Source organism: Podarcis tiliguerta, assembly GCF_965153285.1.
Source record: "Podarcis tiliguerta genome assembly, chromosome: 10".
Taxonomy (NCBI): Eukaryota; Metazoa; Chordata; class Lepidosauria; order Squamata; family Lacertidae; genus Podarcis; species Podarcis tiliguerta.
In genome coordinates, this window is record NC_139543.1 from 6,456,203 (window position 1) to 6,470,696 (window position 14,494).

The window sequence follows — 14,494 nt, forward strand, 5'->3', positions numbered from 1 at the left end:
CCAAAGAAACAGAGAAGAAAAATGGGCTATTCATCCCACACTAACTGCGATTAATAGCAAGAACACACAAAAGCTTTAAAATCATGGCTTATTTAATAATTGATCTCCTGGATGCTGAGGTATGAAATGCCTGTGAGTGCTTGAACATTCAAGATGAAACAGACATGAAGCACAGTGCGTTAAAAGATGAGATGGTAACCCTTGTCAGAAAATGTTTAGCTGATGGGTGTGAGAGCAGTTTCTGCAAGTCTGACTTACCCAGCAGGCTGTTGTTTTTTTACATTGGGTTTAAAGAGGATTGATGCCAGTACTGGTGTGTCAAGAAGGAGGCAGACCAAAGGCAAACTGAGAGGTAAGGCCTGTGTGCTCCTACTGCTAATAGGTTTCTCAAACCATTTTGTGGAGGGGTCAGGAGGCTGAGCTGGCAATTGAGTTGGGTTATTTATATTTCATAAGTTCAGAACAATCAGGGATAAAAGGCCAAGCTGTGCACGCATGTTATATTCCACAGAAGCACAGAAATATAGTAGGCATAGGAGAATAGCTGTCTTCTTGATCAAGAAGCTGCATAGTGGACAATCTCAGCCTCCCCCCAAGTAGCTGAGAAGCTCAAAAGGCGGGGGGGGGGGGGGAGAGGAGGATTGCAGTGTGTATAGATGTTAGACCTATATCAGACTACTCTGACCTGGAGAAGGAACAGCTTCCCATGCATCTCCAAGAAGAATTCTAGTGGGTGGAGGGTGGGTATGGGGTACAAGACAGAAGTACTGTTTTGGGGGGACAGGGGGCGGGCAGGTGTGGAGGATTCCCTGGTCCTGAATGGGGTAACTGTGCCTCTGAAGGACCAGGTGCGTAGCCTGGGAGTCATTTTGGACTCACAGCTGTCCATGGAGGCACAGGTCAATTCTGTATCCAGGGCAGCTGTTTACCAGCTCCATCTGGTACGTAGGCTGAGACCCTATCTGCCTGCACACTGTCTCTCCAGAGTGGTGCATGCTCTGGTTATCTCCCTCTTGGACTACTGCAATGCGCTCTACGTGGGGCTACCTTTGAAGGTGACCCGGAAACTACAACTAATCCAGAATGCGGCAGCTAGACTGGTGACTGGGAGCGGCCGCCGAGACCATATAACACCGGTCTTGAAAGACCTACATTGGCTCCCAGTACGTTTCCGAGCACAATTCAAAGTGTTGGTGCTGACCTTTAAAGCCCTAAACGGCCTCGGTCCAGTATATCTGAAGGAGCGTCTCCACCCCCATCGTTTTGCCCGGACACTGAGGTCCAGCTCCGAGGGCCTTCTGGTGGTTCCCTCACTGCGAGAGGCCAAGTTACAGGGAACCAGGCAGAGGGCCTTCTCGGTAGTGGCGCCCGCCCTGTGGAACGCCCTCCCATCAGATGTCAAAGAGATAAACAACTACCTGACATTCAGAAGACATCTGAAGGCAGCCCTGTTCAGGGAAGTTTTTAATATGTGACATTTCAGTGTATTTTTCATCTTTGTTGGAAGCTGCCCAGAGTGGCTGGGGAAACCCAGCCAGATGGGCGGGGTACAAATAATAAATTATTATTATTATTACAAGAAGTACATGTGTGAGAGATCTTAGCTAAGGAGATATTCACATATTGGAGCAGTTCAGGTGATCATAGGTTAGATATGTGTGGAACACACAGCCTCTTCCAGACCTCCTGATGACTGCTCCCAGTGGCTTCTTATAGATATTAAATAGCACTGGGTATAAAATAGTGCTCTGTAGCACCCCAGAACATAACTTCTCAGGGGTGAAAAGGCACTCTCCCAGTGATGCTCTCTGGACTTGACCACATAGGTAGGACTGGAACCACTGTAAAACAGATCCTCCAATCCTATCCCATGGAGCTGGTCCAGGAGGATGCCAAGGTCAACATTACCAAAAGCTTCATTGTGACTGAGAAGCAGGAGTAGGCTTGTACTTCCCTTGCTTAGTTCTAGGTAAAGGTGACCAAGGTCAGCTTGGTCCCAAGGCCAGACCAGAACCCAGATTGATCTTTGTCATCCAAGAATGCCCTGCTGCAACCATCTCCACCAACGTCCATAACGAGGAGGAGTGTATTTGTGAGTGGTCACAAATATGTGAGTTTATCCAAAATTATTTCAACATGAATCACCTCACCTCTGAACTTTTAAAGTATTTTACTGCCACTTATTATAAAAAATAAAAGCACTTTCAGTACATACTTTTGGAATAAGCACAAGTCACATTCTGTGAGCTTTCAACTAATTTGGGAAATATTGAAAGAAATGTAGCCTTTTGAAAAATGTCTGTGTAGAATAATTTAAGCAGCGCAGTTTAATTCTAATAGTCTCATTTTAAGTTCTGCAAATGAAGCATTAAGACAAATTAATAATTCATCAGCCTGGCGCCAAATAGCCAGCACATGGCTTATCCAGTTCAGAATAATTTATTTGGAATATGATTTTACTTGAAGAATGTCTTTCCGCACAATTATTGTGTGTGTGATATTTTAAATGTAAATTAAAATAGCTTATGAGGCTTCACTTATTTCATTTGAGTTGAAATTTTATGGATACCTTTGAGGACCACATTTACTCCATATTCTACTATATTCCTAGTCATGAAATGAGAGTACTGCTAAAAATTATGCTTTGGTGGACAAGGAGATTTGCACGGTGAAATTATTTTTGAAATGTAGATGAGGTTTGTGGGAAGTTAGCAGTTCTTTTCAAAAATGAATAAAGCAAAACAAACTCCCTGAATTGGAGCCACTATGTGAGTTGAAAGGAGATCTTTCAAAAAAGATCAAAGACTGTACTGAAAAACCCTACTATGAAGCAGGAAATTATGCTTGTACCTGTACCTTAAAAGAGAAATTCATTTTAAAAGGACTGTTCTAATTGTAGATCTCTCCTGAGCATGGTCTACCAAAATACAGAACACCTACATTTGCATATGTGGAACACATATGGCCAGCTAAGGGTTCCCAAGAAGTTGTATGCAGAAGTTGGCCAAAACTTTCAAACCTATCTCATGCTTTTATTGTCCTAGCTGAAGAAAATAGATGCTGAAGTTTTACATAAACCTACAGAATACTGTTGTCTTTCACATGTGGCTTGGCTCACAATAATATTTCTGACACATGGTGTGACTTGGCTTGCTTGTATGGATCATCTGGGCAGGGGTGGATGGGACCTTGTGAGACCCAGAAAAGCAAGCAGATGGGGCCATGGAGGGAAGGTAGGAAAGGGGAAAGCCAGAGCCACATAGGGAGGACAAAACCAGTATAGATGAGGTGTTGGTAGAGCCCAAGGAGAGCAGATGGGACCACAGGAAGGAAGGAAGGAAGGAAGGAAGGAAGGAAGGAAGGAAGGAGAGAGATGAATTGAGTGCATGCTTGGGTTGCCTGTTTAAGAGAGCTGTGGAAGCAATCCTGAAAAAAGAGAGGAAGAGATTGGGGAAGTGAGTTCAGTTAGAAGCAATGCAGCCATTTTGTGATGTTGCTCACATTTTTTGAAACTTCTTAGAAGTGTCCACGAGCCCCAAAAGGGGCTCAATACTTTCAACTGGAGATGCCAGGGATCACTCATGGTACTTGCCAACCACACCCTACCAGTGAGCTAAGGTCTTCTCTCCTACTATGTTCTCTCATTCTGCTTATCTTGCTACCTGAGCCCATTCATGGTGAAAAGGGTCCGTCGATGGTCCCTTGTTCAGGAGCCCTCAGATCCTAACACTAGCCCTGCATAAATGCACCAAGGAGCACAGGGAGGCAGTTTGATAAAAGCTAGAATTGTTAAGAGAAAGTAACAATTACATTAAAAAAAGAAATAAATGCAAATTACCTGTTGCCGGGTTGGTGGGTTCCACAACCCAAGTTAATAGAAAACTGTATCATATGAGTTACAGTGGGAGCAAGAACTGGCAGCACATGGAAGTAATCAACTGCCCAGACATTTCTGTTATGCCCTTGATGATTCTTCTGCTTGAGACAGAATTTGGTGGCTGGAGTCTGCAGCTCTGGACTGATGACAACCGAAACCAAAGATGGAACCTTCAACAGAAATCACATTAATTACATTTCTGTAATGTAATCTGTGAGATACATAAATTATAGACTGATAAATTACAGACTGATAAATAGACACACGCACACACACAAATATACATATAAATACATACAAACTATGTTAGAAAACATTTGTTCCAAAAGCAGTACTTGCACATTAGTCATCTCATAGAATCATAGAGTTGGAAGAGACCACAGGGGCCATCGAGTCCAACCTCCTGCCAAGCAGGAAACACCATCAGAGCACTCCTGACATATGGTTGTCAAGCCTCTGCTTAAAGACCTCCAAAGAAGGAGACTCCACCACACTCCTTGGCAGCAAATTCCACTGTCGAACAGCTCTTACTGTCAGGAAGTTCTTCCTAATGTTTAGGTGGAATCTTCTTTCTTGTAGTTTGGATCCATTGCTCCGTGTCCGCTTCTCTGGAGCAGCAGAAAACAACCTTTCTCCCTCCTCTATGTGACATCCTTTTGTATATTTGAACATGGCTGTCATATCACCCCTTAACCCTCTCTTCTCCAGGCTAAACATGCCCAGCTCCCTTAGCTATTCCTCATAAGGCATCGTTTCCAGGCCTTTGACCATTTTGGTTGCCCTCCTCTGGACACGTTCCAGTTTGTCAGTGTCCTTCTTGAACTGTGGTGCCCAGAACTGGACACAGTACTCCAGGTGAGGTCTGACCAGAGCAGAATACAGTGGCACTATTACTTCCCTTGATCTAGATGCTATACTCCTATTGATCTCTATTCTCTTGTGTTTGAATTAGGGTACTGTATGTTATTTTTGTTGTACCTATACTACAGGAATAGGTCTAAGAGTCATTCTCATATTCCCAAAGAGGTTGAGAACCATGACTTTGTTAGGCAGGCTAGGATGAACAGAATTTGTTGCCATCTTATTGAACTACAATTCCAAGAATTTTTTAAAATGGTGAAGACACCGTGCTAATTTCACAACTATTTTAATAGTATTTTTACCTGAGCAAGCCCCTCCAAACTTGCCTCAAATTTGGGAATAGTTTTGGAAACAGGAAGGGGGAATTGGTGGAAATCTGATATATGAATGGAGGATCAATTTAGGAGCCAAGCATTTGCCACCTGAGTGGTGCTACCTTCAGGATTTGTTTTGAACTCTTACCCTATAAGAAGTGTAGGTCATTGTATCCAGATTTAAGTGATCCTTCCTTCCTTCAATCTTTGCATACAATATGACGTCACTTTCATGGGTTTGTCCAGCATCACAGCTTCCACCTGTAGCAATGTGTATATTGGTGGAGTTAGCTATTTAACATTCAGTTGTATATTAAAATCTTCCCACTTTACATAAAAGCAATTGTGAAAATTACAGTCGCCAAACATTGTTAAGTTGATGTGTGCAGCATTTGAAACAGAAGTCAGTGCCACTGAAATGCAGCAATAGAACACCCATCCCAAAATGAGGTTTAAATAAACAGTGATGAGAACCACATGCTTGGAAGTTAAATAAAAAGAAAAGAAAGCCACTCACTCTGTGTAGAAAAGAAGCACATTATCCTGAATGTTTCATACTGTTCTGCTGGTTTTCTATATGCAGAAAGGTTGATTTCACACAGCATTTAAGCATGCAGATTCTTATCTGCAACTTGAAGTTTACAATCCCAACAAGACTGTTCTGTGGGATTATTCTGGATGCAGTTCAGCTCCCATATTTTAAACTCAAATTAAAATTTACTTCCACCCTCCTAATACTTTCCCTACTTGAATATTCCACCAAGTAAATTTTCACACAATGTTTTTCAGTGTGATCATAAAAGTCGACAGTCTTTCTTGCTGAGCCAACAGCTTTGCCCAAGAGTTCAGAAGGTCGGCTAAAGTGTCTTTCCTGTTTTTCATGCAGGTGTGCATCTCCTGAAAGACCTGGAAATGCAGAAATCTCCCCTTCCTGTGCTTTTTTTTTTTCTTTGTACATTATGCAGCACAGAGGAGACGTGACAATTCAGAGCAAATATCAGAGAACTTCCACTTCCAGTAAGAAAGGCTGTTTACTCTTTTTGACATAAAAGGCTGCTTCATCGGAAAAGCAAATTTATTCTCTGTTTCCTTTACTGTCTTTCCATTTCACATTAATGAACACAGTGTTGAAAGAATAAGCTCCACATGTAGTTTACCTGATCTGCAGAGCTTGGAAAACAACATTCCTGGAAAAAGTGTCGCAAAGACAAAGTGTGTGATTTTGCCATTGAAATCTTCTGCTTGTTGGTTCCCACTACCAAAAAGAGTTACAAAACTCCAGTAATTGCAGCTAAGAGAGGCAGACGGTTCTGCTTTTGTATCTATGCCCCCTGCTTGCTATCTCATCTGCTGTCTTCGCAAAGTGTTAACCAAGGTAACAACCACCCATTTGTAAAAGGCCCGCCAGTACAAGATTTCCAAAAGTATTTCAGCATGAGGTTGTACAGAATACTTTTCTGTCTGGGTTAGGTTGCTTTTAAACCACAGGCAAGTCATTATTGTAACAGCTCATTGCCGGACTAGCTAGAAAAGAAAAGAAAAAATGGGAAGGCACAAAATGCGAGAGGAAGGAAGAGGAAGAGGAGGAACTCTTCAGGTGACCACCAGCATATCTATCAAGCCCTGTCCAACACCTTTAAAATTCAGATTCTTCTTCTGGGACACATAGGCATAACCAACTTGAGTCTTTGGCCTCCATTCTGTTGCAAAATATGCTCCTCAAAAACACTGTCTCTGACTCAGGGGCCATGACACTAGGTTCATACACCTCCCATCCCACTGGAAATGTAGCAGGTGAAGTAGAACAGAAGCTGGAACTCGATGTTATGATTAATACGGGTCCAGTTTTCTACCTCTTCCTAGGAAATGTGTAGTAAAATTTACTCAGGTCCTGATGTCATCATAGAGCATATATTTCTGTCCCTATCAGCCAGTGCTGTAGGGTTTGGAGGGGGATCACAGGAGACACAGGACTCAGCTAGATTGGTAAACAAAAAGTGTTTTATATGTGTTATATATGCGATATAACACTGTGACACGAGATGGCGCTGTAGAGTCCTGTCTTTCCCTACCGGATTTCCCTATATGAGTTTACAACGCGATTAACTGAATTGTTTGTTTGACGTGTCTAGATCCAGCCAGTGTTCTTTGACATGTCTAGATCCAGCCACTGAGAGCCAGCGTGGTGTAGTGGTTGAGAGCGGTAGTCTTGTAATCTGGGGAACCGGGTTCGTGTCTCCGCTCCTCCACATGCAGCTGCTGGGTGACCTTGGGCCAGTCACACTTCTCTGAAGTCTCTCAGCCCCACTCACCTCACAGAGTGTTTGTTGTGGGGGAGGAAGGGAAAGGAGAATGTTAGCTGCTTTGAGACTCCTTAAAGGGAGTGAAAGGCGGGATATCAAATCCAAACTCCTCCTCTTCTTCTTCTTCTTCTTCTTCTTCAGTATGGAAGGGATGAACTATCACCATTCTATTTTGGCAAAAGTACTTGTGATAACTGCTTCCTGGTGAAGGCTTAGGAGCAAGTGACAGTGAGAAAATGCTGGAAGGAAAAACAGCCAAACCAAGGGTCAAGGGTAGTCGAGGCAGTGAGGAGCAAGTGCCGCACAGATTCTGAAAAGGACAGGCGCTCAGACAGAAGGTCTGGTTGTAACACACTCTCCAAAAGAATAACTAACCTTTTCTCATTGAGTGTGCACATACCAAAACATACTAATGGCTCATACTCACCCATGCTGAAATAAAACCTCAGATTTCCGTAACCTGTAGTGTCCATATATGGAGTGCACAGCTTTCTCTCTCCATCTCTGAGAAAAACAGCTGATGAACCTGATTCCAGGGTTCCACATTCAGTGCCGATTACAGCTCCAGATATATCCCACCTGAAGACATTAGCCAAGATGTAAGAGATAGGGCTATTTCACACATTATGTAGAAGCAATCCTTGGTACTGAGCATAGACTCAACAGGAAACCATGGCCAATATGACAGTATGTTCAGGCCTGCTGGGTATGTACTTTGTTTTTCTTCTTGACTTACTACCAATATTTGTTGTCATATTATATGTGGTCTCCTGTGATATTGTTATGTTTAATATATTAACTGTTTCATTTGGGGTAGAAAGGTGGGGTACAAATGTCTTTAAATATATAAATGCACCTTACAGTAAAAGGTAAAGGTAAAGGTACCCCTGCCCGTACTCTTGCCAGACTCTAGGGTTGTGCGCTGATCTCACTCTAAAGGCCGGGAGCCAGCGCTGTCCGCAGACACTTCCGGGTCACGTGGCCAGCGTGACGAAGCTGCTCTGGCAAGCCGGCACCAGAGCAGCACACGGAAACGCCATTTACCTTCCCGCTAGTAAGCGGTCCCTATTTATCTACTTGCACCCGAAGGTGCTTTCGAACTGCTAGGTTGACAGGCGCTGGGACCGAACGACGGGAGCGCACCCCGCCGCGGGGATTCGAACCGCTGACCTTTCGATCGGCAAGTCCTAGGTGCTGAGGCTTTAACCCACAGTGCCACCCGCGTCCCTAATGCAATTTATAGCTAAAAGGTCATGTAAAGTGGCCCTTGGTCCTAAAAGCAGCAGACTTACATTAATTAATTAAAGCATATTCAGGATTTTTTGGTGGAGGGGCACCAATAACAGTGTCCAATGCAGAGGAAGAAGAAGAAGAAGAAGAAGAAGAAGAAGAAGAAGCATGACAAGATTTGAAATATGTTCATCATCCTTCAAAATAGCTATACGTTTGACAAAAATTATTATGAATATTTAAAAAGATTTTTATATATTGTGTATTCTCCTGATCAAGCTGCTTGCCCCACTCTTGGCAATGGCCTCAGTGATGGATGAAAAGGTTTAGAATAAGCAAACAGAAATGACGGAATAGGCATTTTAACTGCCACCAAGGAGCAGAATTGAGGGAAGGATCAGAGCTGTCCACCCTCTTTGTCAGTCTTGATTGACCCTTTACCTAGTATAATATAACAGCATTGAGAGAGCACCACACACACACACACACACACACACACACATTCAAATAAACTGTATTCTTGAGATGCCTGAGCAGTGTAGACCAGTCTTCAGTGGAAAGCTGCGCTGCAATTATTTAACTGGGAATTTTTGTATTGGCACAGAGGGCAATTGTATCCCTTCAGAAGTTTCAGCCACCTCAGGCTGTGGAGAAGTAGTGAATTAACGTACAGATGCAGCCCATTCGCCTTGCAATTCTTCATCTTTAACTGCCTTTTCAGTTGCAGTTTCCATTTCAGTCTCTTTGGGATCATGCTGGAAGGAGAAATCAGGCATGGACCTCCCACAGGTACTTGTGAAAAGCAATGTGGGGCCTCACAAGCCAACACCCACATCACACCAAATGGGTGAGCCCCCTTATTGCTGCACAAGATGCACAGAGGGGAATCTGATTACACAAGGCAATGGAGCAGATGTTTATCTACGATTCACTCTGTAGCTGATAAGCAGCTCGTGGATCAGTGACAAACAAAAGGAGGGGCTCACAGAAGGCTCCCTGGATCTGATTGGCGAAAGTGCAAGCAGCATATTTCAGAAAGGCTCACTGTCCTGTGTTCCTGGGAGAGATAACACCCACATCATCTGGGTTCTCAAGGGTAACCAAAGCATAGGTTGCCTAGAGAAGTTTTCCCCATGTTCTCTTCAGACTGATAATGATAAATACTAACAGCAACAGAATTGTTATATCTGTTATATCTAAAAGTCTTAGATCGGTGCCTCCCAGAAGGCTTCCATTTGAGGACATCATCTTCCTTCATCTGAAGGACATTGAGAGCTTCAGACATTGTAGAAGTTTCCTTGGAAAGCAACAGCAGAAAATGCAGTAACGTTTTATGAAGGCCTCTTGGGGGTTAGAGAGAAAGACAATAATAATGTTTTGAAGGTATACTTTTTTGGCCCCGAACAGTAGATTCCACGTGTCTAAAGTCTACTCACCACTCATCTAGGACATGCACCCATACCTTCAAGAACCTCCTGGAACTACAAAGAACCTTCAAAAAGCGGGTTCTGCATATTTTTAGGAGCAAGAACAGGGCTGGTTCCACCATGCAGCACACGGAAGCTATCAGCATTGAGAGGCATGGAGGAATAGCTGGAGCCACCAGTTGGGCTCCACTTTCAACACAAAAATGCCTCTGCCACCACTGAGCAATGATCTATCAGAAAAAGTTAAAGCATGCACCCAGTTGTTTGTATATGTGGGGATCATGCACAAAATGTAAAATCCATTTACTGGATTCTCATAGGCATCTGGTTGTGAGAACAGGATGCTGGACCATATGGGCCACTGGCCTGATCCACAGCAGGATCTTTTTTATTTAGCTGCAGTTACACTGATAACACATCTTGAACCATGCTAATGTTAATCCACATTGTATAAAGTACATGCATTTGGTACAAGTTGTATCAAATATTTTTCAATGCTTAGCGTTCAAGATGTACCTCATAATACATCTATTTAATAAAAAAAATTAAGTATCAGTGCAAATCATTATTATCAGTGCAGATAGTTCCTTACACAGGACATTCTAATCAGACTGTAATTATGTAATTTCTTTTCTTCACAAAATTGCTGGTACAATTTAAATACAGTCCAAACTAGTTTCTCAAGGTGGGATTACAAATGTTTGCATGCCTGTAATTGTGGGCTCTTCCAAGGCAAGGTGCCTAAGAGGTGGTGAAGTGGATTTACTTAATCAGGGTTGTTACTTTATTGGGATAACTCCCAGGGAACCAATTTAGACTAATGATAATGAGTGGCAGGGGCTGATGTTTAATTGGAACAGCATTCACAAAAGATCCACTTATTAGGGGTATATTCTGCAATTAAAAAGGGGTTAATTGGTACTGGCATTTATCTGGATTTTCAATAACTGGTTAATTTCAGTTACTTCATTGTGCCTAAAGCTTGAGAACATTACTGGGCTGCAGGGAAAGTTTAAAAGTTCACAAGACAAACCAGCATGCAATTCCTAACTGGTGTTTGGCATCTCAGACAGTCACAGAGCAAGCAACACATAATGCATAGCCTCCAATATTTCACAGAGAGAAAATAGGAGCACTCTTGTGTGTTTGCAATATACCTATTCTCACACCAAGGATAACTGCTGGAGCACACTCTTCAGGCCCATTACACACTGTTGAAGGCTATGTATTGAATCTCCTTTATATTGCACTCATTTATTCCGCAATAGCCTGTCATACACTGGCTTCTAAGGCAATGATATCAGTGAGCAAGTCATAACAGTTTCCTTCTTTTAAAAATGTAAGGATTTTTAATCAGACCACGAAGCTGGTTGTCCTAGTTACAGAATAGCCATAGTTCAAAAACTTCCTACAACGTCTACTTTATGCACAGGTAACAAGTTATTGTGGGATAGGAGGCAAGCACTGCACTGATATTTTGTGTATATTTATATATGGACGCACTAGTCAACATATATCTGCTCCTACAGAGAAATAGAGACCCAGGAGAGCGGGGCTGAAGCCTAGAGAATTACAGTGCGCATGCTAGCCATTGTTTAAGAAGCTATTTCACACAATTCCAGAAATGGCCGAATAGCAGTTCTGAAATGATGAGTTCTAATCAAAGATATGCACGGCCCCATTCCCTGCAAAAGGGCTGTGCCTGGTAGGGACCATTGAGACATACTCATCAAGGACTTGCTGCTTACTTGCCACCAGTTGTTGACTCCTGGAGATGTATGTGGTTGTGAACAATGTCATAAAGGCAACCCACTTTTCGCTTAGATAGTCTGGGAAGAACCACAAGAGAATCTGGAAATGCACTAGCAAGATAATGTCTAAGGATGTGTGTCTGATTTCTAAGTGCAAAAGGCACACAACCACTCTTGAAAATTTAAGGACTTATGTACCTGACAAAACCATACTTTGTCGTTCAATAAGTTTGTTTTAAAACCTGAAGAATCTTTTTTGGAAGACCTGAAACTTCAATGGCCTGCCAAACAGTTCCTGTATTTCTTTCATTAGTGCACTAATGTCAGCCTACCCTTATGCACTTTTCCTTTGAATTCAGCATTATTGTCTTTCTCATTTTCAGCTTCAAGTTAGTTCCTGGAGCACTGCCAGAAGGTGTTTCGGGAAAGAGGAGCATGTAAATATTGAGACGATCTTTTGAAATGTGGGACAGAATGGATCTGTAATGCAATGAGCTGGTGAGGGTCATAATACCATAGGTGGCTGCCAGAATGTCACTGCCCTGAGACCATCACCATAATTAAAGTGACCAGGAATAGAGGTGGAAATAGAGGTGAAATTTTAAAGGGACTAAAGCAAAAGAAATTTAAAGGAACAGAAACGCTACCACTGAACAAGAAACGGTGAATTGTCTTGAGAGGGAATGATATACATAGGAAATGCAGTTTGTATTTAATTGTGGGCAAATAGCAGCGGGGGAACAGATAAATGAGAAAGAAGCTATAAAAGGTGCTGAATGAAAGAGTGAAATGATACAAACAACAGAGAGCTAGGGAATATGTGAGCAGAGACACTTTGCAGGCAGAAGTGCAAATCAGGTCAGGTAGTGAAAAATGACAGGAAAACAACTAGGGTCAGAGTTTGAAGAAGCAGGAAAAACAACAAATCTGAAGAGAGGACCAGCGACTATAGTTACTGCTTGATTTACTCTAAAATGTAGGCCAGGGCATAGGAGAATTGCACAACACAAGTCAAATTGTGTGGTCAACAAAGGGAGGAGAAAAAAATATGGTTAGGTTGAAAGTTGGTTTGAGAACTTTTTCTGGCTCAAACAAAGGCTTTGGGGACCACACCTGTCCTTTTCACAGTAGCCACCTGTTCACATGGCCTGGGTAGCAGCAGCAGCAGCAGCACTTACACAGCATGATGCTGTTTCCTCAAGGACACCAAAGTGAGGATATGAAACACTGCTCCTGCTCTCTCATGACAAGGCTACATGGCAACATTACGAAGTCGAATCAGAGTGAGGAACACACAAGAAATGTTGAAGGCACTGAATGAAGTCAGGGTGGAAGGTTTTTTTTGAGGGGGGGTACGCTAAAACACACTTTTAGACATAGGTACCTTCAGACAGCATTTGGTATTTGCAGCTTTCTTGAGGAAAAGCTGATTCACATTGACATTTTCCCTTTTGTTTAGAACTCCAAGTCTGGCTCTTGCAATGAGCTCGTCTTTTCTCCTCTGTACCATCTTGGGTCTAAAAATGTTTGTGTCCCTCCAGCTCTCATATTGCTTCACCCAGACCATCTATCCTTTAATTATACACCCAACATATCTAGAGGGTTTTCTCATCAGAATTAAATTCCCTAAATATTAGACTATGGCATGAAGTAGATTCCGAACTGAGTTGATTTTGCTATTGTACAGTCACAGTCTTTGACTAAGATGATCACATCCAGTTGTTAGCCAACAGGATCACTGCCTCGTGAGATAAAGGAAACACGAAGCCTGGAAGCGCCAGAGAAAGAATGAAGAGGATAGGAAAAAATACTGAATAGCTACCCATTCTCTGAACAACGTCCATCCTGTGCATTGAATGAGGCAGGGATCCTGTGGAAAAAACAGCATGTGATCACAGAATTAAAGTATTCATCATGTATGTGTGAATAAGGGGTGGATGGCAATGATTCTTAATAATGAATACTGATACCAGCTCAATAATATTCTAGGCACCTTCCCTTATATAGACAGCATGAGCCCTGCCCAGAGAAGGCTTATGGTCTACAGTTGATAGAGATGGCACAAAAGGAGAAGAGGCCAGCTTGTAGCTTAATTAGAATATTTCATTTTAAATGTGAGGCATTCATAGACCCATGAAAATCTTACTTGGTTCCCCAATTAAATATTCAAAACGGGCTATAATCAGCCAAAATTGTGTCTTTATCATCACCACTACCATCATAATCTGAAATCTGGAGGAAAGTTAAATGCTAGCCACCATTGTTATAGTATGTATTTCATATGTCACGGTGAAGCTGAACTGCAATCCACAAACCACCAAGGCAACACTCTACACCTTAATCCTATTTTTTAAAAGTAATCTCTGCTTGCTTCAGTGAAATTTACTTCCACGTGGAAAAAAATTAAGATTTGTGGTGTTAGTCCCATAAACAACAATGGGAATGAGCATAAATACATGAAGTACATATATAATTCCAGTGGTATATGGGTTGCAAAATGAGAGATGCTTTCTAGGTACTTAGTTGCAGAATTATCTCAAGATGTTTCTTCAAGATTCACTGTCAGTTAATACTGAGTGTTAGAGTTTTGGTCATGATAGCAGTGATTTTGCCACAGAAAAGTGAGACATTTTAAACAACTCAATATATCATTCTGGAGCCACTGACCCTTCTTGACTTATTCATCTCTAAAATTTAGGGGGGGGGGCACTTTCCTGACAGTATTTTATCA

General features: G+C 42.3%; 1 protein-coding gene across 4 annotated transcripts in view; it reads right to left on the reverse strand.

Moving 5' to 3' along the window:
- The window catches only part of RELN (reelin), a 306,441-nt gene that overhangs the window by 131,696 nt on the left and 160,251 nt on the right, over positions 1 to 14,494 (reverse strand). For 2 of the 4 annotated variants that reach the window (XM_083399199.1, XM_083399201.1), the window contains 4 exons: positions 13,586 to 13,633; positions 7,783 to 7,934; positions 5,201 to 5,313; positions 3,839 to 4,047 (listed from right to left, as the gene is read on the reverse strand). In XM_083399199.1, coding sequence (XP_083255325.1) covers positions 3,839 to 4,047; positions 5,201 to 5,313; positions 7,783 to 7,934; positions 13,586 to 13,633 — 522 coding nt within the window. The remainder of the gene's footprint in view (positions 1 to 3,838; positions 4,048 to 5,200; positions 5,314 to 7,782; positions 7,935 to 13,585; positions 13,634 to 14,494) is intronic. The other 2 variants (XM_083399200.1, XM_083399202.1) reach the window with 1 other exon arrangement.